This window comes from Caloenas nicobarica, chromosome 17, assembly GCF_036013445.1.
Source record: "Caloenas nicobarica isolate bCalNic1 chromosome 17, bCalNic1.hap1, whole genome shotgun sequence".
Taxonomy (NCBI): domain Eukaryota; kingdom Metazoa; phylum Chordata; class Aves; order Columbiformes; family Columbidae; genus Caloenas; species Caloenas nicobarica.
This window is the reverse complement of record NC_088261.1, coordinates 519,575-546,711: the sequence shown is the minus strand read 5'-3', so window position 1 is coordinate 546,711 and position 27,137 is coordinate 519,575. Positions and strand designations below refer to the sequence as shown.

Sequence of the window (27,137 nt, the reverse complement as noted above, 5' to 3'; positions counted from 1 at the left end):
CCAAGGCACCAGCCCCAGCTGCACGCCGGGGGAGGTGGCAGCTCAACCTCCATCACTGCTGCGACGCAGACCGGCGCTGCGCTGGAACACCTACAGCTACCACGGCTGGTTCCTACCTGTCAGCCCCAACAGCTCCAGCAGCCCAGAGAAGTCAGCCAGCCTTGGCCATGGGTACAAACAGGGAGGGAAACGCTCTGTCCCCTTGCACACCTCTGGAGCACAACACCGGCTGCAGCAACCAACTGCTCAAGCGTCCCCGGAGGGTCGTACACCTGCTCCAGACTAAGGCTGCCAACAGCAAACCGCCTCCCAGATGACTGTCAAGGCTGAACCAGGACATGGCGAAAGAGCAAGAAGCACAGGGAAGCACACTCGTTCCACACGGCAGCAGGTAACGCAGCTACCTCGACCAGCCTCTGCTGCCTTCAGCATTCAACAGCTGCAGCTCATGTTCCCTGTCACTTCACGGATGTCCCTAACACAAGCTCCTCATTTCTTTGACAGATGAACCCAGGGGTGAGCCAGATGAGAGGCCTGGCTCTGGCTCTAGTAGCTGCAGTCATGCCAAAGGCTTGCCCAAGGCCGCTTCCAACCAACCCACTCATTGGCAGCAGCGAGGTGGGCACCGAAGCTACTTTTGTGCTGCAACAGTTGGCAAGATGCTCCCAAAAGGGACATTGTCACCTCTATGTGATTTTGTCTCCTGTATTTTTTCCAAGCTGCTCATCCCTGCAGCTCAGACATCTCTTCCCACCCACACATGGCTGGAGGGAGCCAAAGGCTCTGAGCAGACGCTGCTCCAGCCCCTCGCTGGCCCTCGCTTCCGCCCGCGCTGCTGCAGCTCGGGCCCGCACACCCGCTCCCAGCCGGTACCAGGACCACGTCTGCAGCCACACACAAGAGAAGGACTTGCTTTATCAGTAAAAAAAAAAAAAAAAAAAAAAAGAAGCAAAACCCCTGTGTGTTTGTTTTGCTAACACGGACAAGGCACAGATGGGTCCCTTGCCACATTCCTCCTTTTCCTTCTGCCATGAAGTTAAACGCCACCTGCCTCCCCCCTCCCTTGTCCTGCCCCATTCCACGGGCACAGGCGGCCACCCACCCCATTATGGGCAGTGTTTTGGCTACATGAAGCATGACAGAGCACCGCGCCGCTGAGCACCTGCAAGTGTGAGCTTCTTTTTCTTCCTCTTCTTCTTCTGCTGCTTTGACAGCAGCGCCTGTGCCTGAGAGTCAGGATCACGGCTGGACCTACCGCCAGGGCAGGCAGCAGGGCCCATCCCTACAGAACCAGAACCTGCATCCCGAGCCACAGGTGACACCTCGCCGGGGGAGAATGGTGGCACAACTGCCCTTTGGGCCAGCGGGGTTTTCCCCGCGCTTGCTGGCAGAGCTGAGGAAGGGGTCCCAGGGCTCCCCGGGGAGGGAGCAGCACCCCTGCATTTCAGCCCGCTGTTCGGACTTGCTAAGACTGCGTCTAAACACAAAGCGGCTTGTCCCTTGCCACAGCCCTGGCCGGTGGGATGTGCTCCAGGGGCCACATCCTCCCTGTCAGCTGCCGCCTCGTGCTCCTGCCGGCAGCAGGATCTGTGGGCAGAGCCGCCGTCCTCAAGTTTCATGCAGCTCTGGCAAGCCCTAAGCGACTGAGCATGATCGAGCAGCCCCGTCGGTCTGGCCCCAAGGTCGGTGGGAAGGACGGCTGCCGCGCGGGATGCCTCTGCTGGCCGCAAACAGCTCTGTGCACACACCGTCACCAGCCCCTCACCGCCCGGGGCCTCAGACAGGTCCTGGATGCGTTCCGAGCGTTTCTGCAGGCTTCCAGCCACCGCCTCGCTGGGGACGACGTCTGGGTATGGCCCGGCATGCTGGGCAGCTTCGGGCACCTCTGGGCACACGGTGCAGCTCCTGGGAGGCTTTGGTAGGAGCGGTGACCTCTCATCGGGAGAGTCAGAGCTGCGCGTCTGGAAGATCAGATCGGTGACATGTCTGCAGCAGTTTGCAAAAAGGCCGTTCCCCATGATCACAGGCAGCCTGGCTCATACAGCACTGGGTTAGAAAAGTTAGTTTTGTTTGCAAATCTCTTGTTTGCGCACATATACAGAAGGCCCCACAAGGCAGACTCCCACACAGCAGCCTCACTCTCCCCAGCTGGGACCTGCTCGCCTTCTCACACCGGCAGCCACCTTCTCCAAAGAAAATTCCTACTCAGCCCCAGGGCAGTGGGGGGCAGAGGGCCGGCAGCTGACTCAGTGCTGTCCTGTGCACTCGGAGCTCACGTCCCACGTGCTGGCTGGAATCGGACGCTGGGCTCGCAGCAGTTCTCCCAAAGTGCTGCCCAGTGACCCTCACCCACCGCACGCCCTCGCCCTCTCCCCACCACCACGCTCACGCCACCATCACATCGCCAAGCCCAAAAGCGGCTCCCGGCAGCTGAAGATCTCCTCTCCCCGCCGCGCCAGAACAGCAGCAGACGCGTATCTAACAGGTTCTTCAGGCGCGTTCGCAGAGGGATGCCGGCCCAATCGCGGTTATAAATAGCCCGATCTCGAGTGCTGCTGCGGTGCAGCCTGGGACGGCTGCTGGAGCGCTCGGCGCTGCCAAACCTGCGCGCGAGGGAGATGCATTGAATTACAAGGCGAGGGCAGTTACTATGGCACACCCGGGCTCGGGCACAGCCATCCATACCAAGCAGGCGAGCACAAAACACCGCGGCAGTGAACCAGGGAGTAGTTCCCAGACAAATCTTCTGTCCTGTCACTCTGCCGTACCGAACATGAACCACAAAACCGCACACACAGCCCCCTGACACCACTCCTCTCGCCATGCAGATTTGAGAAATCTCAGCCTGAAGCTGGGATTTTGGAGCTGGAGGTCACTGCAAGCACCAGGGGCCCTGCGGAGGCCGCAGCATGTCCAACGTGTCCCAGCGAGGCTGCGCTGCTGCCGCCTGCCCCTTGCCTTCCCGGCCACACCGACACGCGTCCTGCACTGACTGGTTCCCTGGGACACACGACAAGAGCTGGATCTTTCAAATTCACCATGTGACGTGTGAGAGCTGCAGCCTGACCCGACCAGCCCTGGATCCATCTGGGAAAGCTTTTGTGTCTGATCAGGAAACATGACAACCCCCCAACCCAGGGCAGCCCGAGTTTCGGCACGGGCTCCCCAGCAAGTCTGAGTGCTCAGCACAGCTTCACGTGCAGCAAGGGCCCAGCCCCACACCGAGCAGAATACAAACATGTGCCACAGCCCTAGCACAAAAATCTCAAAGCTAGAACAAAGCCCAGAGCACGGAGCTCACGCAATCACTTGCTCAGGGCCAACACACACACACACAGGAAGGACAGGGCTGGTGTCAGTATAGCTGATGCAAATTACATTTTAGCTGAATAATTAATTAAACAAAACTAATAGTTTAATGAATGTAAATAAATGGACAAAATGAATAGGCATGAGCTCCAGAGATGGCCCCAGGGGAAGTGTTTCTGCAGGACAGCCCATCGGGGAGGCGGGGGACAGCAGGGACCTGCTCCCTCTGCCTCCCCTCGGAAACCACCGCTTCCCCAAACTGTCAGCGCTCCAGCTGCAACAAGCACTTCTTTTCATGAGGGCCCATGGCAAAACGTTAGAGCTGCTCTCCCGCCGTCATTAAACTCAAATTGGTTATAACCCATCTGTGGGCAGAGGTACAAGCGCCGTGTTTGTTTCAGCAGCCTCCCCACAGCAGGGCTGACTGGCGGTGAGCGGCGGCTGCAGCGTGCGCTCGCTCGACAAGGGCCCACATCAACCCTGCGGCACCAACGATCCACGGACAGCAAGCGGGGAAATTATTCACTCCTGGCTCTTGTGCATCCACAGTAAACTCTGGCTGGATAGACCTAAACAACTCAAGCCACATTCCAGCCTGCTGAGAAGTTTGTGGCTTTCTGTATTTGTATTGATACTGGGACACGGGCATTGCAGCCATGCCCGAGGGCATTCACAGTCCCACAGCTGCTGGCTCAGGCACCGACAGGCCACGGAAATGCCTCGTACTTTGCATTCGGCACCCCAGGTTACCCACACTGTGCTCTCTGCACCTCGGAACTACATGTAAACCTATTTGTAAACTTTCTATCTGGCCAAAACTTTGGAAACTTAGTCCCAAAACTAGCTGGCTGGATGATCCTGCTGCAACATGCAATTCAAACACCGCAGAGATCGGGAGCAAAGACTAGGAGCTAAGGCAAGGGCAAAGAGCAGCACCAACGAAAACATCAACTACGTTAGGAAGAGCATGTTCCTCAAATTCCAAGAGAAGAGCACTGGATGAAGGAATCACATTTCAGACAGATATCGAGAATCAGTCAATAATTCTCCAAATCCATGTATTTTACTCTGGCACATACCTTAGTTTCAGAAAGCTACCGAGGCAGCGAGAGCCCAAGTCAGTGAACTCTCCCGTTAGACTCCGTGCAGCAGGACCAGCACAACATGAGGCTCTCTGGGCAACAGTCACCATCCTGCAGTTTTCTGTTGTTGGACAGTAACTACATTAAACACTGAGTCTGCAGCTTCACCAACAGGTTGCAGTAGAGCTTTTCTCTTTAAAGAGAATGGCAAACTAAGGAGACGCTGTTTAAAAAAAACCATGCTGTTAATCTAATGTCACTTGGCTGTCAGGAACCGCACTTCAGTGGCCTGCTTCACGGGATTCTTTCCTCGGGACCAGTCAAGCAGCTGGTGAGCACCGCAGCAGGTATTTCTTCAGCTTGAGAACAGAGCTTGCTTCCGCAAGTGTAGATCTACTTTTCCACCTGAAGAGGGAAGGTCTGTCACCCGTGTTAAGTGCCTCTACGCCGAATTGTCAAGAAAATGCCAGATAACCACCCGTCCCAGATTCATCATGCTAGAGAGGCAGAACGCAACAAAGCTCAGCTGTCAAACACGTACGTGCGAGCCCCTCTACATCAACCACGCACTCGCGGGAGGCGAGAGTCAAACACTAACCCTTAGACAGCCTCGTTACTGCTGGTGAAAAACTGACCTGCTTCCAAAGAGTGACAGCCACCGGCACCACTGGAGCAGCCATGCTTTGGCTTTCATCTTTCGCACTCTGTCCAAGCTCTGCCCCGTGGACTGGTTTTACTTCTCAAATGCAAATAAAAAAATGCGTGGACTTCAGACTTGTAAACCTTCTAGAAATAACAACTTTCTACTACAACCCACAGAGCACGATGCAAGAAAGCAAAGCGAGCGCTGGAAAGGTGCGCTGGCATGGGGTGTGCTGCCAAGTTTAGTCCTTTACAGACAACGAAGGCAAACACAGGACTCTGCAGCACAACACACTTTTTACTGTGCATGAGGCAGTTCTGCAGGTGGATTTATCCAGGTGCATGTTCCTGACCTACTTACTTTTGCTTTTCAGCTCGAAAACCCATGAGCAAGGCCCTGCCGGCAGAGCAGCGAGCTGCCAGCAGGAGCTCAGCTCTGTTATCCCACCGGCAGAACCACTCCAGATACGATCCCCTCAGCCTCCCAGCTTCCATCCTGCGCACAGATGCTGTGTTATCACACTCCTTTCCTCTTCTTCACCTTGGAGCAGTGATCAGATTTCTCTTGCACAATATTCTTCTGATTCTCCCCCCTGAAGCCTGTTACAACTCCATATTAAAAAACCCCGACTGCCAGCAATTCAGCCCTTTCCAAAACACCAGCGAACCTCCAAGGTCGTGCGACAGACAGCGACAGCAGATCCCAAGATTAACAATCAGTCTTCTGACCTTGTTACTAACACACAGCTACACTTGCCTCCGCAGCAGTTTTCCACTAACACCTGCATTCTCCGCTTTTTTAACAGAAGACATGGCTGAAGATATGGGTGGCCGGGAAGAACAGAGGTGGAGAGATCTAGTTAGAAAAAGCAAATCTTTGGGCAAGTCAAGGTTGCAAAGCATTTTATGGTAGCTAGAAGCACCGCTAAACTTGCACCTGAGACAAACTTGTTGGAAGAGAGTGGCAACTGTAGGACCAAAAATAATCCAAGAAATGCTGCATGCAACAGCTGTGTCTTCATCTTGTGCTAGCTAACAAGAAAGGTAACTTAACCCGTAACTGTCCTGATGCCCGGCACAGCAGAGCGGTGCGTTCCTCAGCCAGACACCCACTCAGCCTGCCCGGCGGTACCGACCGTCTCCCTCGGACAGAGCGGGGTTCACAGCCTGCCCGGCGGTACCGACCGTCTCCCTCGGACAGAGCGGGGTTCACAGCCTGCCCAGCGGTACCGACCGTCTCCCTCGGACAGAGCGCGGTGCTCCACAGACAGCGGCGGGTACACGCAGCAGCGGCAAATCCTCCCTGGCAGAAACAGGCCTGAGAACCAGAGCTGCAATGCTGCCAGCGCGGACAGGCTGCCCCGACTCCCTGCAGCAGCGGAGCCATGCGGGAGGGAACTGCCTCAGCCCCAGGCTGCGGGCAGGACAGGAGCCTTCCTCCCCCTCCTCCCCGGCCCCAGGAGCCACCTGAGCCATTGTGCAGCACTGAAACCCAGGGAGGATTTTTCCACCTCCCTGCCTCCCTCAGCAATCAGCCTTCGCCCTGAGAGGCAGGGATTACGTGGGGTAACTTTTTAACCCAGTTGCTGGCACTGCCGGCGTGACGCCTGCTCCAAAATCCGGTGTGCGGGAGGGAGGGAGAGGCCTTCGGCACCGCGCTCCCCACTCCTGGCCTGCATCCAGCCTGCTCCAAACCAAACACTGATGAACTTTGCTTTAGGTGACAAACTTCAAAAATTCACCTAACCGCCACAAAACCAGGGGAGGGAGGAAGCGGCGGGTCGCTCGCTCAGCAGATACGAGTGCCTCAGGACGAAGGCCAGCCACAAACCAGGCTGCTCCTGCCCTTTCTTCTCATGTGTTAAAGATCAGAGAAAAAGGCTAAAGCTGAGACCAGTGCTCAGGACTGTAACGTCTTGACGATCAGATGCTCAGCAGCACCCAGAGCAGAGGCAGCCCCGCAGGGTCTGTGCCCAGAGCCCTGGAGCAGGTGCTGGGGATGGTCAGGACACGGGGCTGCACCGCGTCCCTGGCCTGAGCCACCCAGGCTCTGGTTTAAAGCTTGAGCAGCCGGCAAATAACTAGTTAAAACACGTAGTTTTCAGTGAAGATCTCACATAAGCCACCAGCCCTTCCCAAGAAAAGCCAGGGTCTCACTTTGGAGTATTTCCCATCGTGACAATGGCTCTCGAATCCCGAACCCCCAGGACAGCCCAGCCCTCTCCCACCTATCGCGACACCGGCAACACGGGCAGCGCCAGCTCCCCCCCCGCCCCCGCCCGGACCCTCGTGGCCGGGGACCGTTCCCGTTCCAGGAGCGGCCGCCGCAGCTCGACCGGCAACGGCAGCGGGCTCCTCGCGGCCCGGCACGGGCGGGCCCGGCCCCGCCGCTCCCCGCCCCACCCGCCGCTCCGCCGCCTGCGGGGCCCGGGCAGAGCGCGGGGCCCCGGAGCGGCCGCTCCCCCCCCGCGGCCGCGCGGTGGTGCGGCCCGTGAAGGTGACCTTCACCGGGGCCGGGGCTCCCGCTCCGCCGGGACGGGCCTGCCCGGGAGCGCCGCACGGCAAGGCCGCTCCCCAGGGCCCCGGCCCCGGGCTCGGCCTCGCGGGGACCGGGCCGAGCAGCGGGAACCGCGCGTCGCGGCCCCGCTGCCAGCGCCGCGGCCTCCAGCCCGGCAGCCAGCGCCGCCGCCGGCTGCGCGGAGCCTCCCCGAGCCGCGGAGCGGGCGGCACCGCTTCCCACAAGAAACGGGCACCCCTGGGCCGAGGGGACCCGGGAGCCCGACCCCGCGGCGGGACAGGCGGGCCGAGCCCGGGCCGCTCCGCCGGGCTGTCCCTGCCGGGACCGGCAGCCGAAACTGACAGCGCCGCCCCGGGTCCCCGCCGCGGCCCCGCGGCCCCGCTCCCCCGCCACCTCTCCGGCGGGCCCCGGGCGCCGCGGCGCCGGGAAGGGGGCAGCGAGCCTGCACCGCCGGGGCAGGCACCCCGGGGCGGGCACCCCGGCCCCGCCAGGCACCACCGGGCCCGCCCCGCGCTCCCGCCGCAGGCCCCGGCCGCCCCCTTACCGGGGCGCTGCTGGGTGTCCGCCGGCCTCCTGCCGCGGGGGCCCGGCTCCTGCTGCTCGCCACCTTGCGCAGCGGCCGGCACGGCGGCCGGCGGCATCTCGTCCGCTTTACCGACCATGGGCCGCGCCGAGCCCCGCGCCCGCCCGCCGCGAAGGACAGCGCCGCTCGGCCCCACGTGGTGCCGCGACCCCGCGCCGCTACGGCGCGCCGCCTGGGCCCAACCTCCGCGCCCGCCGGCAACGCCTTAAAGGGGCCGCGCCGCGCGGCCGGCCCGGCCCGCGCGAACCGCCCCTGCGGCGGCCGGACGGGGCCGTGGGGCCGGGCCACGGGCTGGGCGCCAGGCGCGGGCACGGCCTGGGGAGGCCCCGCAGGATCCAGTGAAGGTTACCGGCTGCGGGCGACCTTCCCGGAGGCCGCAAGGTCGCCGGCAGGGAGGGCCGCACCGGGGGGTGGCAGCGCCCGCCTGGGGAACCGGGACGGCCCGGCGGGGAGGGCTCGGCGCGGGGCCTGAGCTGCTCCGGGCCAGCGCGGAACGGTGAACGCGGACAGAGGCCTCGGGAACCGGCCGCCTTCCCTGAGCGGGGCCCGGCGGCCGGCGGGGCTGCCGGCGCAGGCGGCGCGGGCCCGGCACAGGCGTGCGGGCTGCCCGGCCTGCCGGGCGGGGACGCGGCAGCGCCCCCCGCTCAGGGACAGGGGCACGGCGGGGCCCCGCCGGGCACTGTGCGCTCCAGCAGCTCACAGGGCGGAGCGCACATGGTTTGGGTTGGAACGGGTCATGGCTGGGAGCTGGAGGTCCAGGGGCAGGTCAGGACAGGACAACCCTCTGCAGATTTCAATGTCTTTATTAAGAAAAAGGCATATTACAACGACTCCTAAAGTACAGCTCCATACTCTAGTCTCTGCGTATTAACACATTTTGAAAAGCACTTGGTTAAAAAGCAAAGTCAACATCATCCTGCTGAATAATGGTGTCATGTAGTAAAATGAACATTCAGATAAAGCAGAGCGCTATCAAACCTTTGGCATCTGTCCCACCGCAATGGCTCTCCCCGGCACGAGGCACAGGCTTTTATTCTCAGCTGAGCTTCGCAAACTCAGCCAAGGAGAGTATTTTTGCTCCGACTAAACCGCAGCTGCTCTGGGAACGGAGAGACTGTACCTGGGGTCCTTCCCTCCCGTCCCCTCGGCCAGAGCCTCCTCTGGGGCCCCGAGCACAGCTCTGGCCGGGCAGAGGGGACGTCCCCGCCTCAGGAGGCCTGTTACAGCCTTGGCAAGGACTAGGGTGACAGTGACCTTCCACCTGCCCTTGAAGCACCCGAGCAAATACGGATGGTGCCCGTGCCCGCAGGGCCGGCGTGCTGAGGCTCAGCACCTCACCCACGTCCCAGGGGGAGAAAGGGTTTGTTTTTTCAGAAATACAAAGGTTTGAGCAATCTCATTCCTGCTATAATTGCAATGACAGGAAAGGGGATCTTTTCTGGAAGCTACAAGATCAATGAAGTCTCTTGGAAAGAGGCAGGAGGCATCGCCGCACCCCGTGGAGGTCCAGCTGCCGCGGGGGTTGTGCTGCGTGCCCCTCTCACACCGGCAGCTCTGCGACCCTGTTCCTGCCGACAGCACGAGCTCCGCTCGCAGCGAGGCGGTTCACACGATGCTTGGGCTCTGCCTCCGGCACAGCTTCCCCGAGGCAGCCGGACGTGGCCGCGCTGGGGACAGGCTCTGCCGGCGCCTGCGGCAGCGGGACGGTCCCACAGCCTCCCCAGGGTCTGAGGGGCCGTGCTGCCCCCGCCCCGCAGCGGCCCCACAGTGGGATGGGAAGGATGCAGCCAGGAGCGCCTGGATTAGCCCCAGCAAACACATTCAGAAAATATGGCTTTTTAATTAACAGGGTCAAGAGGGAGAACTTCCCAATGGTCTGCCCAGGGTTAAAATAAGTCCAGGGGAGCGTGCACCAAGTCGTCAGGATGGGCTCTGTCTCCTGTTCCAGCACCGGCACAGCCACAGTGAGTGGAGCAGGAGCATCTCCCCCTCATCTGCCACTCGCCCCACACCTGCTGCGAGGTTGTGCAATTTGACACACAGCTTTCTCAGAGAGCATTAGGCAAAATAATAAGGAAAAAAGAAATTAACAAACCAAACTCATCAAGTCCATGAGCCGCTGCAGAGCTGCAGAGGGAAGGGGGTGCGGAGGAGAGGTGCCCGGCTGTTAGTCTGTGCACAGAGCTCTCAGCACGTTGTGCTGTATAGACATAAGACATCGTTTAACAACCGAGCTTATTGCTATGCATCCATTTCCAGTCTAATCATTAAGCTTTACGAGTCAACACTAAACATTGCTTGTTCCGTACAAAGCACGTTGGTGTCTGCGGTGACTCTCCGCGCTCTGTGTGTGTCGGGTACACGGCGCAGGGTGACGCTGGGCACCCCCTGGGCTCCCACGAGTCCAAACGCACCTACAGATCCGTGTCACACAGGCCAGGGGCTCATGTCCAGCCTGAGCCCGGGGGGCTGCAGGAGCCCCCGCGCCGGGGGGAGGGCAGCACTGCCCGGGCTCCCTGCGGCTCACAGCAGCCTGCTCAGTGAAAAACAGGAACGCTGTCTTTTTGTTCTTTTTTTTTTTTTAAACATTTTGATCTCTTTGATCATTTTATATAAATACAAAGATTAAAATAATTTATCTCGACATCATTTCTATTACAATCATACAGTGTTTTCCCTTCAAAACAAGTGCATGTATGTGTGTGTATATATATGTGTATATATAGTATCTCTAGATCTTCCCTCCCGCCGAAGAAAAGCAGCAGTGACGGAAGCGGGTACAGCGTGCAGGAAGCTGACCCTTCCCGCTCCAAGACAAGGATGCCCAGGGAAAAGCACAGGGCTCACCCCAACAACTCATTTCCGAGCAGGTTACGCTGGCGTGAAGGGAGAAACTGGGGGCTCCCTCCCCGTCCGTTTGGGAGCTCCCCCCTCGCTCAGGCAGCCCGTCCCTGGGCTGCGGGTCAGGCCTGCCCAGCTGCCCGCAAACACCAGAAAAGCAACCGGGGGACTGGAAATGAGATCAACTCCTTCAGCAAGCTGCTAATTAGCAGTGAAGAGGAAAAGCTCCTGCAGCTCAAACAGGGTTGCTTCATTTACATACTAGGCACTAAAAATGACGATTGCTAGGAAGGTATTTACAGAGAAGAAGGATCATACCTCTCCCTCCCCTTTTCAATGCTCAGGTCAGTCATGAACACCATGATTTTATCAAGGATTTTATAATAAAAATGCAACATACTCTGTTCATCGGGATTGTCTAGGAAGGAGAGAGGAAAGCAGCTGTGCACACCACAGCCAAGGGAGCAGCCGCACAGCGCAGACGTGCGCTGCCCTCTCCCGTGTTAGAACAGAGACAAACCCTCAGCAGAACCACTCGGAACCTGAGAGAAACAGCCATTTCCAAAGGCCAAACGGTGCCTCCCCTGCGCGACACCCCGGGAACCGCCTGCCCGCGACGCTGCCGCCCGAGCCGCCCCTGCTGCCGCTGCAGGGCGGGTGACAGCGGGTGACCGCGGGGACCCCAGCCCCCTGCTCGCCCAGAGCCCGCACGGGCACAGCCGGCCTGAAATCCCCCTGCACAGTGCCAGCCAGGGCTGGGGCTCGGCCGAGCCCCCGCAGTGCCGAACCGTGTGCCGCACACACACCCCGGCCAGGGACACGCACCTGGCGTTCCACCCTGGGGGGCAGTGGCAGCAGCAGATCTTCTCATCGCAGAAATCCTATTTTTCTTCATTTTTCTCTCCCTTGCAAGCTCTGCACAGGCGCTCAGCCATCTTCCCTCCGCAGCCCTGGGGCTGGGCTGCCCACCGGCTCAGATCCTGTGGGCTGGGGGGTTCCTTCCCAGCCGCCCGTGGGCAGGAGCTGCGAGCAGGGGACCCGCTTTCTGCTGCCCCTTCCCCTCCGAGGGGACGGGGAAAGCCAGCTCGGCCGGCGCCCACCCCGGTGCCGCTGGGCTCAGGCCATGCCGGCCGGTCGGGCCGTGCCGTCCCCTCGACGCCTACTCCCGGGCGCGGGGGGCACTCTGGGGGCCGGGCCCCTGCCTCTTGCTGGGCTCGCCCTTGGTCGACCTGGCCCTGGCTGCCGGCTCCTGCGGGGGCTGCCGGGGCGGCCTCTGTGCCCGGGGGGCCGCGGCGGCACCGGCCGTGCTGTGGGCCGGGGTGGGGGGCTCTGGGCGCTGCGGGCCGTGCGGCCGCACTGTGTAGAGGAACAGGGCCGGGTCGGGCATGGCGTCGTGCTCCTCCGGCGCGAGGTCCCTGGCGCGGGCACCATCCCCGGGTGGGCGCCGCGGCTGTGGCCGGTGGGCACGGCGCCGGGGCCTGCCCTCGGGCGGGGGCTGCTCGGGGGCCGCCCGCCCGCCCGCCCGGGGCCCCGGCAGCCGCTGGGCCGTGGCGTGCAGCTGCAGGGACAGGTAGGCAGCCGCCTCCGTCTGCTTCTGCAGCTCCGTGTCCAGGATGGTGACGCGGTGGCTCCGCCGCTTCAGCTCCTCCAGGAACCGGCGCTCCTTGTTGCGCAGGCTGGAGCGCAGCGCGGCCACCAGCGTCTCCTTGTGCCGCAGCTCCTTGCGCAGCTCCAGGTTGTCCTTCTCCTTCTCCTGCAGCTGGGCCTCCATCGCCCGGCACTTCTCCTCCAGCTCCCGGTCCAGGACGTCTGTGGGGACAAGGCACGGGGGGTCAGGGGCAGCAGTGGGGGCTCAGCCTGGCACAACGGACTCAGCCCACAGCTCCCGGGGGTCCCTGCACACTCCCGACATGACTGTGAGGACACATGGACGCGGCTGCTGGCCGCTCCGTGGTGCTGCCGTGTTCCAGTGGTGCCATTAAGGCTGCTCGGGTGCTTTTGGGAGCTGGAGCCCCAAATCCCCTGCCAGCGCAGGCAGCCCTGCCCGTCACCCCGGCCGCGGCGCTGCGGGCACGGCACGGTGTGCGACACCCAAACCAAGGGGCGAGAGCAAAGGCAGTTTCAGCGGAGGATGCCGTTGCCATGGAACCTGCCGCCTCTGCCTCGCTGCAGCCTCGTGCTGCAGTTTTAAGATTTCCCTGGGTAACTAGTCTTTCACCCTAAAGATGACTCTGAGTGTACACAGAGGGCACGGGGGAGAGAAGACCGCCTGCAAGAGAAAAGGAAACGGCAGCAGCGAAACCATCGGGCCAATTTAGGAGGGGTTGTCAAGCTCAAACCCGAGACTCCACAGCCCAATTAGCGAGGACAGAGATGCTAACCTGGGATTACGGGGGAGCCAGGCTGTGCATGCAGGGAAGGAACCTCCACCCTGTGCAGGAGGAGTGAACTCAGGGGGACCTCAAACATTATTTTGTGGGCAAAACTGATTGTTTGATGAACCGAAGGTGCTGGGAGATTTTCAGAATTGGCATCTGGATTGCAGTGGGTGAGCGGAGCTGGAAGGGGCAGATAATGTCGCTGTTTTTTCCCTGGGGCTGCAGGGTTTGCGGGCGTTGGGTCAGTGTCAGGTCAGCACAGCCAGCCCGGGGTGCTGGCTGTCACACCAGCCCCTCCCAGGCGGCTGCCCAGGCACTAAACGGGCTGCCAAGAGGCTGTGAACGCGCACGCTGATTGTCCAGCGCCAGCCCTGCCTGCAGCCCAACTGTCCCTTGCAGACAAGGTCCGTGTCCCCTCCCTGGGCCACCCCCACGGCCCCTCTGGCTGCCCCCCACACCCAGACACGCTCCCCCAGATCTTATCTGGGGTTGTGCCCTTACCTTGCTGGCGGGCTTCCAGCTCCTTGATCTCCAGGTCATGGGTGAGCTCTGGAAGAGAAACCAAAGGGGACTGAAGGCGCATCCCCCCGTCCGTCCCACGCTCCCGCTGGGGCCGGGGACACGGGCGCTCAGCACCGCTGCGGCGCTGCCTCTGCCTGCCCTTGGCGTGAGCCACAGGCTGAGACAAAAATACATGATCCTGGCAATTTGTATGCTATTAAGCAGCTTTGAAGTCTGAGATCTGCCACGGCGCTTGCCCCTGTGATATGGCCAGCGCTGCGTCTGCGGGTCCTGCCCCACGGCGAGCGGGAGGCTCCGTTTCTCTGGCAATGCCATTGCTTTTTCTAAGAGAGTTGCTGAACCATTTTCAGTGCTTTAAATCAGAACAAAGAGCAGAGCAACGGACTGAAAATAGACCAAAGTGTAAGCTGCCGCCCCAAGTATTTCATAATGTACTGCTTCCAGGCTGATCTCTGCACGTGACACGTGTGGGATGGGCTCGTCTGGGCGCGATGCGCCCACAGAGGGATGCTGCCCCACTCCAGGGCAGCGAGGGGGAGCTCAGGGACTTCGTGTTCACTTTAACCTGTGCACCTTTACATACAATCACTTTTGAGATAATGATCACAGCCCACCAAACCCCCAGCAGCCCTGAGGGAGAAGGAAAAGGGCAGTAGCAGCGTTCGGTTGTTTTGGGACTTTTTTTTCACCTGAAAATGAGTTAAAATGGTTAATCTTTGCCCTACATTTTTCTTTTAATCTGCTTTCATGTTGACTCTAATCCTCATCACTGCCATCCTTCTGAAATGAAATGCTTGGCTCAGGCTTCTCTGCCCGTCTGCCTTGGAAAACAAATCTGTAGTGAGAAGGCAGAAGTAGCTGAGAATGGAATGCAGTTTCTGGAAAGCTTCTGCAGGGCAGAAGCGGTGCAGCTCCGCGGGACGGCGGGGAACGCTGATGGAGCCCTCGCGTTCCTCTGCAAACACCTTCCAGACCGCGGCACCCAAACTGCCTGCGAAGTCACCTGCAAACCAGTCGGGGCTGCCCCCATCGCTCCGAATGGGAAGGGGCTGCAGAGTCACACACGTCAGCTGAGGCTGTCACCTGTCCCATCAGACAGGGCTGTCACTCGCCTGCCCTGGGAGGAGATCCCTGATCACCAGCTGTGCCCCTGGGACTCACAACCCCCTGGGCTCTCGTGCCCCCGGGCACAAGAACTCTGCTGTCTCCTATCTGGAGAGGCTCTGGATGAAGCTGTTAAAATAACGAAACAGAACAGCAAAAGCTCAGAAAGGATGGAGAGAAACAGACAATTCTATCACTACAGACATGTCTTTGTTACCCAGGAATCAGGGAGAACGAGATGCTGGAAGACAAGGAGTAATTAGCTATGGCTGAATTATTGATGAGGGCACTGGCACAAGCGGGAAGGAGTGTTGGTGGCAGGCAGGGGGCTGGGGAGCGAGGCTGGCTGAAGGGGAGGGTGACATTGGGTGACATTGGCACAGCAGGGCCATGGGCGGGGGGCTGGTGGCTGTGTTCTGAAAGTGGTCTCACACGCCCCCATTACTTCTTTCCCCTGGCACACTGGCACTTGGGAGAAATGAAGAACCACTTTCACATTGCAATGAACAAAATACCTTTGTGGGCACAGAACACGGGAGGAAAAGGCAGAACCATCCTGCTGGCTAATGCTGGTTTTTCCCTTGCCTTACACCAGGAATCCCTCGGGGCAGTGACTGCTGCAGCCAAACCCCTGCAAGGTGCAGAACACGCAGCCGGGAGAGCGCTGAGCTACCGGCGCTAATCCTCCTTCAGAAGCATGCCCTGAGCACGGCATGTAGGCAAAGGGAGGGGGTTTAATGCTGGATTATCAACACAGACTCCTGTTTTATCACCCGCTTGGCCAGCTGATGCCCAGGAAAAAAATCGCTCTGGTTCTTCAGTGTTGCAGCCGGAGGAAGCTGCTGGCACCCATCGGCAGAGGAGCTATTCCAGAGGATTTGACGCACATCAGACCATGTAGCATGGTCCAGGCAGGGGCTGGTGCCACCTGGCCAGGTGTGCAAGCAGGAGGCTGGAAGGGATGGAGATCCCCTGATCCCACACTGAGCAGGATCCCTTGGCTCGGTGCTCGCCTCCTCCGCGTCCTGCCGAACACCAGCGCCAGCTCCCGCGTGGGCCCGGCCCCAGGTGCCAGCAGGTGCTCAGTGGGCTCGTGGCTCCCCCGCACCGTGGCCGCCCCAGCGCTCACCTGAGCAGTGCTTCTGCAGGCGCAGGATCTCCAGGTGCAGGTCATGGAGCAGCTCCATCTGCTCCTTCTTCAGGAAAGCGATGTGCCGCTGCACGCTCTGGATCTGGTGCTCCAGGGACACGGTCTCCATCGCAACCAAATTCACAGTCCAGGCCTGTGGGGAGCGGAGATGGCTGGTGATCAGATGCACAGCAGCTCAGCGGGCAGTCCCCGAAGCCTGGCGAGGGGCAGATGGGTGACTGCTCTCATCTGCCCTTTCCACAGGCCGTGACTGTGGGTGATGCAGCTGCACTCAGCAGGTCCCCAGGGAACAGTCCCCAAGCTGTCCCACTGCCCCAGCGCCTCTTGGGACTGGCTCTCGTCCTGCTGTGTGCAGGCTGGGAGGCTCATGGACTGCAGAAGCAGAAAATGCTGCTGCACAGACCCTGACATTGGAATGGCTCGTTTCTATTTTGGATTTGGCCCTAGGAAATGTATTATTGCTGAGCAGGATCGCATCTGGGGCAGGATTGCTCCTGCAGTCCCCAGGTGGGAGTTGCACCAGAGACGATTTTGGCTCTCGCCTGACAAGCCGCATGTTACGAAGCAGTAACTGCAGTGAGAGATCTAACACATGAAAAATACAATATGCTCCATCTAACCCAATCAGTGTTACATGGCGAGGAGTGTCGTGTTGTCTTCCAGAAGAAGAAACATTTTCCCCAGTAATTTGGCCAGCACAGCAGAGCTGCCGCAAGTCCCGCGCCGGGCGGTGCAGCGCATATTGGGGTCCCTCACCACGTGTGAACAGCTCCGGCAAAGCAGCACCATGAGCTGCCCACCTGTGCCAGTGCAGTGGGAGAAAAAATAATCCCCTGAAAGAACTCGTAATCCTGGGAAACACCATTTCCTACGAACGTGGAATCTATCCTGACTCCCCGCACGCAACCCAGGAGGAGGGGCAGCCTCAGCAAACCGTGGTGCCAACGGGGTGACACTGCACCAGCCAGCCTGAGGGACGGTGTGCACTGTCCTGTCCCTGGGGAGCTGCTGCCATTCCCTCCTTCATTCACGTCTGACTTCAGGTTTCTTTCTATAGAAACTTCAAAACGAAGCGAGCGCTCTGGGTTATGTCCATGGCACAGCCCAGCTGGGTAACATAGCACATTTCAAGACAATTCCTGCAACCTAAATCGAATCAAACTGCATTTAAGCTCAATTCCGCAGTAAGCGATCTTGGCAGTGCTGCGAGTTCAAAGCTTTCCTCTTGCCAAAGCCTCTCCAGATTCATGAAATCCTTAGGTCAGGTCTCCTGTTCCATGAGAGGGAGGAGAATTTAAGGGGGTAGTAATTTACTTGTGCCAGTGCAGCAGCTGTGGCAGTTACCTGGCATCTGCTGCAGGCTGGAAACACAAATCACCCCCAGCACAGCCCGTCCTGCCGCCAGCTGCGGGGCTGGAACACGCCGTGCGCTGGGCCCAGAGCAGCTTCTTGATGGGAGTTGGGGCACCTCATCTCAGAAACGGCAGAAAGTAGGTTGGACAAAGCCCGGGGGATACATAGTGCTATTTTCAAGCACTTTGTTCTGTCTAGTTGAAATGTCTTTAATAGAAATGGCTGCAAATTTTCCATTGAACTTTCCCTCCTCCCTTTAAGTGGGAAATTACCCTTTTTTACCAATGAAAATGTTTTAATTTAAAAATAAGTAGTTGATAAATATCAAGCTGTAAAGAAAGCCGAAGAAAAACAATTCTGGAATTGAGATCTGTTTGTTGTCTCTGATTTGGAAGATAAAAAGCCTGCATAATTTACCTGACTGTGTGTGGAGAAAGTCTGTTTTCAGCATTGCTATGGGAAATCTCTAGTGGGTTTGGCTGAGCTTTGTCTGTCCACTGTGACTTTCACCCATTCCCTTGAGAAACAGCTCTCAGCTCCTGCCAGGAATGTCAGACATTTCACTGTTCTCACCATGCGACTACAATCTTTGGGACAAGGCACATTGGAAGTCCTGATCTCAGCTGGGTGGTCCAAAGCGCTGGCAGAAGACCTCAGTGAGATTCACAATTTCATGCCAGCTTACCAGAACTCATTTTACAAATCAAAATGACTGAAGAAACCTCTTGCAGTAGCTATAATGACCAATTTAGTTGCAAGTCTGCTAAGAGCTGATTTTCATTGCACAGACACATTGTTTGAGAATTTGCTTCCAGGGCAAAACTATACTAAAGGCTGTTGTTTCATGCCAATCAGAATCCCAAAACTTTGACCCAAGGAAAAACCTCTGCTCTGATGGTGCATTTGAAAGGCAGATATGGTACATACACATACCCAGCACAACAACCATCAAACCGAGATCACGTAATCATTTTTCCCCATTAAATGGCAAATTAACCAGGAGTCAGAGGGCACAAACAAGGTTTTCCAAAACAGGTCGATAATTTGTCCTGTTGTGGTTGCCAGCAACCCCCTTTCCATCACATTAAAACATATGCAGGAATAAACACTGATATGTATTAGAAATCTATACTGTTTAGTATTTACAATCTCAAAGAACACAAATGCAAACTTAGCAACAATGCCACAAAGCTAGTACATCTTTAAATGTCAGGAAAACAAGGCAGCAGGAAGCTAAGAAACTTGTAGAAGGTCACAGAGGTAGCGGCAATGCCAGGAATAGAAACTAGAGGTGAAATCCTGGCGTTGTGAAAGTCAGTGGGAAACCTTCCTTGATCTCAGCAGAGGCAGAATTACACTTGGAATCCTATTTGTTATTCATTATCTATCAGTATCTATTTCAAGATAAAATCAATACAAGCGGTGTTTATAAATTATTGTGTTTTCTCACAATTCTCTAAACACCACTGCCTGACTAACAGCCAAAGCTGAAGCCTGTGATTTGGTTGCAGATGCTGAAAGCAAGGCCGTGTTTTCTCCTGCTGGTTCCGGGGGAATTAACTATGGATTCAGCTCGCTGCCAGGAGAAGAATCTGGCCAACCATCAACGCTTTGAATCAATCATCACATTAGGTGGGTGATCCCCCCGGTGCCATCCTACACTTCGGGAATTTCGGAGCGACGCTTTCTGGTCCGCAGCTGAGTCCTGCTACAGACACTTAACCCTGCAGCTGCCGGCGGGCAGAGCCCCGCTGTGCTCGGAACTGCCCTCTGCAGCGGGCGGGGAACCAGCGGCGGGTCTGCACAGGGCGAAGCAACTTCTAGAACAGGCACAAGCGGGGCTGGAGGCAACTTCTGGAGGGACGGTCCCCACGCAGCGCAGAGACCCTTCCCGGGCCGCTCCCTGCCCGCGTCCCCCGGCTCCCGCGCCAGCGCCCGCATCCCCGCCGCGCCGCCGCCGCCCGCCGGGGCCGCTCTCCCCGCCCGGGGCCGCCCCCCCTGCGCCCAGCCCCTGTCCCTTACCTGGGGGGAGCGGCGGGGCCCCGCCGGCCGCCCGCTGGGCGTCATGGGGCGGCGGGGCCGGGGCCGGGGCCGGGCTCCCGCGCTGCCCGCGCTGCCTGCGGCGGCCCCGCCTCGCCCGGCCCGGCCCCGCCGCCAGCCGCGCCGTAAACAGGCGGCAACGTGACCGGAACTGGGGAGCTCCGCCGGGGCGAGGGCGGGGAGCGGGGCCGCGCCGGGAACCGAGGCGGGGGCTCGGGGGACCGACCCCAGCGCCGGGAACCTCCCCTCGTAGCCGGGCCGGGGCTCCGCTGCCCCGGGGGGGGACGCACTGGGGTCGGAGATCCGCTCCCCGGGACCCCCCACCGGACCGGGCTCCGCTCCCCGGGACCCCCGCGGCCGCCGCCGGTCCCGCTCCCCGCCGCTGTCCGCGGTGCTGAAGCCGGCGCGTCCCGGAGCCGCCCCCAGCACAGCCCCGGGGCTGCGGGCGCCACCGGGGGCCACCATGGGCTCGGGGGCGGCTGGGAACCCGCAGCGTTCGCGTGTCCTGCGGGGTTTTCAGCGTCAAGGCGACTGAAAGGGGGAATGGAAGTGAAATGTGGGATGGTCCCCACTCCAGCCAGGAAATCAGTGGGGAGCGCGAGTCAAAAAAGAGCTTCCCAGAAGCTGTGGTCAGAGAGATGGTGAGAAAAGGTGGTTTACTCATGTGCTTACTAATTCTTCATACCCTTTCGTTGTGATATGCAGACCAGCTGGGGCTCCACTTTCAAAGATGACTAAATTCATTGCGCCTCTTTTACAGCAGGGGAAGCTCAGATGCAGTGGCCTGTTCCATGTCGCATGGCAATGAAGGCACAGAGAAATGGTAGCGTCCTCCCCGTCAGCTGACAGTCTGCTGATTCCCATTCCCTTATTCCCAAATATGCTACAAAGAGTGCAGTGTTCCTGTTCCGATGCTCAGCCAGATTGTGCTGCCATCCTCACATTACAACGGCCACTATTCTGCCTATTCAGCCTTCAGTGCACTAACAGCATGTGAAGATGTCGTAGGGCAGCCCACAGGGTATGGTTTATGGTATCGTTTTGCCATCCCACACGTCCTTTCTTCCCCTTGGATGTTTCAAACCTCTGACTGAGTGCCTGTGCTGAACAAAGCAATAGAGGTTATCCTGTGCTGACTCCTGTGTGGGCCTCCTCTCAACTTGCTTTCTCTGAAAAAAAGAGATCTTCCTGCAACAACAAGTTGTTAAGAGGTGAAGGATTTCTGCGTGAAGGAAGACAGTGCAGACATTCTTACTCAGATAAATGTTGTCTCATCAGGAGCACCTCTCACGTGCTTATAACCATCAGGTCAACTCTTGCCAAGGTGTCTTTTGCCCCTCTCTTTGCAGTTTGCTATGTTTGGGGTGTGTGTGCTGTTTTAATATCTCACTGTATCTTCCCCTAACTCATGTGCTAACTTGAGTAGCAGTGAATTACAGGTAGGGGGGTTGGAGAAAGAGGGAGGAGTGATTTCTGAGTGCATCATGTTTCACCAGGTTCGTACAATTTTCATTGATTTTCCAGTGAATAAAAGACAAGCCTCCAAACAACCAAGGTCAGGCATTCAGGGAGAGCTGCCTCTGTGAATGAGGTCATGGCTCTGGGACACAGCCGTGCTGTGGGGGAAGGCAGCGGGGCACAGCGCACTCTCTGCACCCAGCAGGGCACAGCTCACCCTCTGCACCCAGCAGGGCACAGCGCACCCTCTGCACCCAGCGGGGCACAGGATGAGCCGGTGCTGCTGCAGCAGTTGCTGGCAGCTTGGATTCAGCCACAATGGATACAGACTATTAACATTTCCCATCACCTCTCTTGCTTGTGCTCATCGTTCCACAGTGAACTGGTTTGGCTGGCAGCTTTTTGCTCTGAGAGAGCTGCTCTCAGCTTTCTGACTGGGACATGGCCTAGCAGTCCCTCAGCTAATGCCTCCTGCAACCGCGCTGTTCTGCGCCACAGTTACGCTGCGACCCCTTCCCTGCTCCCACCTTGCTCTGAGAGACAGGAACGGCCTCTCTGATGGGTCTGAGGTGGTTTGTGATCAACACAATGAGTCAAAATTGGTAGGAATATCCATTTCAGCCTCAGGAGGAGTTGTGGGGTCCCTGCTGACAGCCCTGGTGCGTGACAGAGCTCCGAAGGCTGTCGGGCAGAGCCGGGCTGCTCCTGGCCTGCTGGGCACCAGCTGAGAGACATCCAGCTGCAGTGCTGCCCAAAGAGGTTGCTGGCAGCACCCGCTGGCTGGGCCCGTGGGTGGCAGCGGGGCTGGGGGGAGCAGCTGCACAGGGAGCCCCCCGCGCCCGGGTTTGGCTGCAGAGTCGTGGCTCTGCCCCCCGGCAGAGATGGAGATGGCAGAGCTGCAGATGCTGCAGCGCGGTGTCGCAGGCGGCAGCTCCGCCGGGCGGGGCCGGTGCTGCCCGCAGCTCCGAATCGACACTGGCCTCTAGCGGCAGCGGCACCGGCAGCGGTGCGGGAAGCGGTGCGGGAAGCGGTGCGGGAAGTGGCGGCGGTGCGGGCTGCCCGCAGGTCTGTCTGTGGTGACACGCCTTGCGATGGGTGACACCAGTTCCCATCAGAGCTGACAACCAATACCGGGATAATCCAGCCACTTCCCAAGAGCAGCGTCTGTCTCAGTGTGCACCGAAGTTAAACCCACGTTCTATGCCTGTTGGGGCCAACTGCATGGAGTGCTTTAGACCACTGCTTTCCCCTCCAACCCCGAGTTATTTATTAGGGGATTTTTTACATTAATTTAAAAATGAGTTTAACTTTGCCTCAAATATTATTTTTCAACCTAATTGAAAAGTAATGTGTGTGTGTCTTCTAATTACTTTGAAGAAACTAATAAGAAGCTCCTTAAAGTGATGGAGGGCTAAAAGCTAGAGGGTTTTGATAAATTTAACATTAGCTTAACATTTCCACTGGGATTTGAAAATATCAGACTTGTAAGGATATTTGCTTGAGCTAAGTAATGCAATTTGTCCTTCTTCAAAGAGCTGTTGCTCTCCCAGCTGACTGTGGGGAGGGCTGCGGTGGTGCTGGGGCAGCACAGCCCCGTGACACCTGGCTGAACGGGGCACAGCTTGGGGAAATGAGGCCAAATCTGCCAGGCTGGCTCTGGCACACTGGCCCAGAGGGACGTCCCGCTGGGATCAGCACAGCGCTGGGGGTGCAAAGGAGCATATGAATTCTGTTTACATGACCCTGAGCAAGGCATGGACTCTCCAGCTGACACGGCAGAGCACCACTCTGCTTCTGACCAGTGGGCAGCTGGGACAGAGGCACTAATGCCTTTCAGATGTGTTTGGGCCCAACAAGATTGGGACTCCAGAGTTGCCAATAATAGGTACTTACTTCAGTAATCAATGTTATTTGATTTAAATGAAACTGTTGGATTATGGGTGCAGCAGCTGGGGTTGCTGAGTTGGGAAATTATGTTCTTAAAGATTAGAAAAGCAAGGGTTTAGGGCCAGAACATCACTGTTGAGGAGCAGTTTTTAGTGGGATTTGAAGCTTCTTGAAGTAACACGTAACGTGCATGTCCTTGGAGGCTCCGGTGGGATGCAGCCGGTGGGTGGGAGCCCCTCACCCGCGCAGCCCCCCCGAGCACCCTTCGGTTGCCCTGGGAGGAGCGGGCACTGCACGGGGCTTTACATAACCGGGCTGGGCAATGTGACCCCCCCGCACCTGCCCGGCCCGGTCCCCCGGTGCCGGAGGAGGCGGGAGCGCGCAGGAGCCCGCGCAGCCGCCCCAGCCCCCGCGGGGACGGTGACCGCGCTCCGGCGCTGCAGGACCGGGGGTTCCCCGGCGGGGTCCCCCACTTCCCCGGCGGGGCTCCCCCTTCCCGGCGCCCCGCCCGCCCTGCGGCAGCGCTCCGGGCCGGCATGGCCTCGGGCAAGGCGGCGGGGGAGCGGCGCTGGGAGCTGGTGCGCTGGTGAGTGCGGGGGGGCGGCGCAGGGGCCGGGGCAGCTCCGGGGGCCGGGGGGTCCCGGCGGGCGACGAGAGGGGCTCAGTTTGCAAGGGGGTCCAGGCTTTAGCGTGGGGGGTTGCTCCTAGCCCGGGAGAGCCTCGGTTGCTGAGCCAGGTGAACGGGGGAATCCCGGCTGGGGAGGGCTCCGGTGGGGTTGGGGGGGACAGGACATAGCCCCGGCACTCTGAGGTCCCCCGGGGCACCCCAAGGGTCGCAGTGTGGTCCTGGGTACGGGGCTGTGGTGGGTCCCCGGCGGCCGGCTACTCCAGCTGGTGGGGGACGGCACAGTTCCCCTGACAGGGAGAGGGCAGTTTGGGGCTGCAGCTGCTGCAGGGGGATCTCTGGTGCTTGGGGTCCAGTAGAAGAGTTGGATCCCAAAGCAATAATCTACTTCTGGGAAATGGCCTTGCCCTGCACGGGAGAAGTGTGGGGAGCAGCAGCATCCTGGTCCCGGGCACACTTGGGTCCTGTACGTGCAGCGGGAAGTCTCTGAGACACGCACGGGATGCTTGGGGGACATCTTGGCTGTTGTGGTGGGGGTGAAGGGGTGCTGAGGCTGCTCTGGGCTTGGTGTGTGGGGACCTGCTTCTTCCTGCTGGGAACGGGTGATTGCGGTGACCAGAGCAGCTGGGCTGGGCTGACATTGGAAACAAGCTTCCTCTGTATTTTTTGATTTTTAATTGTGTAGTTTGTGACGTCCAAAGCTTGTGACTTTTGAGCAGGGCGCTGTAGCGATGCCAGGCTGTGACTGGGGTGACTTCGGTTACAGCATGGTGCTGCTGGTGTAAGAGCTGGAGTGAGCCCAGGGCTCATCCTGCATCCCAGAGCCGGGCTGGGGCTCCCGGCTGTGGGTGGTTTCCCAGCAAACCTGGGGGAACAGAGTGGAAATTGTTGGAGGATCACTCTATGCTTGTTAAGCTTTTTCTTTCTTTGTTCCCCTCCTCAGCAGCCTAGGACACTATTTCTCTTGCACACTTAGACCTGAACTGTTACAATGGCTACTTGATTGTTCTGCCATCGCCCTGTCTCACCCCCCTCCACCTTCCTTCTCAAAAGGCGTCCTGGCTTGCCTGCCACTACTTTGTGCAATGTTATCATGTGCAAGAGCTGCAGGGGAACACTGGGACTATAATGTGCTTGGCTGGTTGTACTAAGAAAATTAGCGGGTCAGTCTGTACCGGGGACACTCAAAGAATCTCCTGGCTTTCCTTTGGCTGAGAGCAGGAGGTCCCGACTCCTGCGCTGTCACTGCCCCTGGCTCTGGCAGGATCCCCCCAGCCCTGGGCTGGGTGAGTTCAGGCCAGCAGCATCTGCACGCAGGGGAGAGGCTGCAAGCTCGCCCCAGCCTTGGCTGGGCTTTCATGGATGCTGCAGCTGTGCGTGCATGTGTCTCCAACCAGTACTACAGGGGCTTTAAATAATTAATTGCTTGTTGATGAAATTTCATGTTCAGAGAAGGGTGTGTGAAGTGCAGCTGGTTGTTGGGATGAAAACAGGCAGCAGAATTGTATTCTAAAAGATGGGAACGACTGCGTTTACCGACATTTTGCTCATGTAAGAGAGAACCTGTACTTCTCTAATGAAAATAATAACCATCAATTCATCACTTGAATATTATTTAATAAGCCTCAACATCTGGCCTGACATTCAAAACAATGTTAGAAATCACTGGCTCTCAGACCAGACTAATGCCTAATATTGGGGCTGGTCAGGAGCTGTGGGAGCAGATGATGCCCCAGGGCGGGGGTGCTGAGCTGGGGGTGCTGTGCTTCTGCCTCCCAGGGTTTTACAGTGAAACATCCCGTTTGGAGATGTTTGCTCTTTTCTGTGCCTGGGGGTTACGGGTGCTCATGGGCCTGGCCTGGGGCATCCCATGTCCTCTGCAGGGCTTTGCACTGCAGCTGCCCGTGCTGGGTGACGGGGACCTCTGCTCTGGTGGCAGTGGTGGTGGGGATTGAGGGTGGTGGAGGAGACACCATCCCCTCCCCTGGGCACGCCCTGGAAGGGATGCCCTGTCCCAGCTATGGCTTTGTGTCCATGGGAGCATCTGCTGATGGGGACAGTTGGGGCTGTGATGTTTTGCTGCTGCCCCTGAGGAGCAGTCGGTGGTGCTGAGCCAGCTGCTCTGCTCTCCACGTCCTGCCGCTCCCTCACTGCAATCCTGCACTAATAAATATTTCAGCCTTTCTTGCTGTTATTTTTAGGTACGTGAGGGAAGGCCGGTTTCAGATCGAGGAGAGGACGCTGACGGCTTTCCAGTGGCTGTACTCGCCCCAGCAGCACCGCATCGTCAGCCGGGCGGACCTGGGCTCACCCAGCAGGTAAGGGGGGGCTGGTGGGTGCAGGACTGGGGTCCATGGGGAGCGTTGCCATGTCCCCTGCCAGTGCTGCTGACAGCCTGCTCTGTCATGAGCCCTCGTGGCTTTGAGGTGGGTCTCCTGAGCCTCAGCCTGTCTCTGGGGCCCTGTGAATATCTCAGCATCTTGGGTTTCACTTTAAAGTAAGGTTCCAGATGCAGGGGTTGCAGCCGGGAGCTGCAAATATCACACAAGTGCCCTCGGGTTTACAGCAGTGGAAAGGACAAATCACTGGCTGCCATCCCAAACTTTTGTTTTTAAAAGCCCCATGCTTTTTGTCAAGCACATAGTCTTTTGGGGACCTCCTTAAAGCATGTAGCACACTTGAGATTTACTTAGAAAATAAATTGGGAGGCTGCATATCTCCCAATCACAAGTGATCTCTGGAAAGTATTTGTTCTGATCCCCCGATTTCACTTGGTGCTTAAACTCTCCCCTTCACAGCTCGTTGAGAACATGTCTGGGAGCCATGTCCTGGGCAAGTGCTGTGACTCTCCCTGCTGATGCATATGCATCGCCGTCAGTTTGGATCCCAGTGTCTGATGATAAAATGCCATTAACATAAAAGCCTTGCAGGCCTCAAGACACATATAGCGCCGTGTCTGTTTTGCTGCCTGTTAAGAGCACTGAAACACCCCGAGTCCCTGGGTGGCTGTGCTGCTAAAAGCTTTTCCCTCTTTATTTCAGCAGCAGTTTTGCTCTGAGAGCCCTTAAAGCCCTGAAGTATTTATTTCCCTGGAATCGCCTGTGCCAGAATAACAGTGGGAGAGAGGGGGTGCATGTGGAACTTCAATGTGTGTAACGCCATTTATAACTAATGTTAAATACCGTTGGGGTTAATTCCACTGGATTCATTTGATTTCCCAGTGGGCTGGGGAGTTACCTGGAGAAGTCTGGTAGAGTGTGTGGGACATCAGTGAGCACGGTGAGTTGAGCACTTGCTGCTTTTTCTTTGTATAATGCTGGTGACACAGCTGAGCAAGAGGAGGGCCTATCTGCTGGGGGGTTAATGTAACAGGTGTATTTTATTATTCGCACACATTAATGTACTCATCGGTCCCACTGGAGCAGCACTCCAGGATGAGAGCACAGGTCCAGTTTCCTATGGCTCTTTGCCCAACTGAGTGGCTTTAGCCCTGGACCCCTGCAGTGCTGTGTTTGGGAGCAGTTAAACAGGTTTCAGGGCTACCAAAAAAGGGGATTGCATTGGTTTCACTGGGTCTCTTTAGGAACCAGTGGGACCCAAGCAACGTGGCTTGTGAGGAGCATGCTGAGCTCTGTGGTGCAGGCT

At 58.2% G+C, this 27,137-nt stretch overlaps 2 protein-coding genes across 4 annotated transcripts in view; both read right to left on the bottom strand.

Annotated features, from left to right (window-relative positions):
- CLUH (clustered mitochondria homolog) overlaps positions 1-8,273 on the bottom strand; it is a 30,442-nt gene extending 22,169 nt beyond the window's left edge. The window contains exon 1 of one of the 3 annotated variants that reach the window (XM_065646950.1): positions 8,096-8,273. In XM_065646950.1, the coding sequence (XP_065503022.1) occupies positions 8,096-8,213 (118 nt within the window). In that variant the 5' untranslated portion in view covers positions 8,214-8,273. Of the gene's footprint in view, positions 1-1,162; positions 2,528-8,095 lie in introns of those variants that run through there. The other 2 variants (XM_065646948.1, XM_065646949.1) reach the window with 2 other exon arrangements.
- A 3,400-nt stretch (positions 8,274-11,673) lies between these two features.
- On the bottom strand, positions 11,674-19,549 carry CCDC92B (coiled-coil domain containing 92B). The gene is made up of 4 exons (XM_065647313.1): positions 19,505-19,549; positions 16,109-16,262; positions 13,855-13,902; positions 11,674-12,784 (listed from the first exon to the last, which is right to left on the bottom strand). Exons 1-4 carry the CDS (start codon positions 19,547-19,549, stop codon positions 12,135-12,137), a joined length of 897 nt encoding a protein of 298 aa, XP_065503385.1. The 3' UTR covers positions 11,674-12,134.
- Between the last annotated feature and the right edge of the window lie 7,588 nt (positions 19,550-27,137).

Bases quoted from the DNA above. Each gene is read 5' to 3' on its own strand.
- CCDC92B (XM_065647313.1), bottom strand. From the start codon at position 19,549: ATGACGCCCAGCGGGCGGCCGGCGGGGCCCCGCCGCTCCCCCCAG. The intron at 13,903-16,108 runs GTGAGCGCTGGG...TTTCTCTTCCAG, and splicing joins CCTGCAGAAGCACTGCTCAG to AGCTCACCCATGACCTGGAG. The intron at 12,785-13,854 runs GTAAGGGCACAA...TTGTCCCCACAG, and splicing joins GCTGGAAGCCCGCCAGCAAG to ACGTCCTGGACCGGGAGCTG.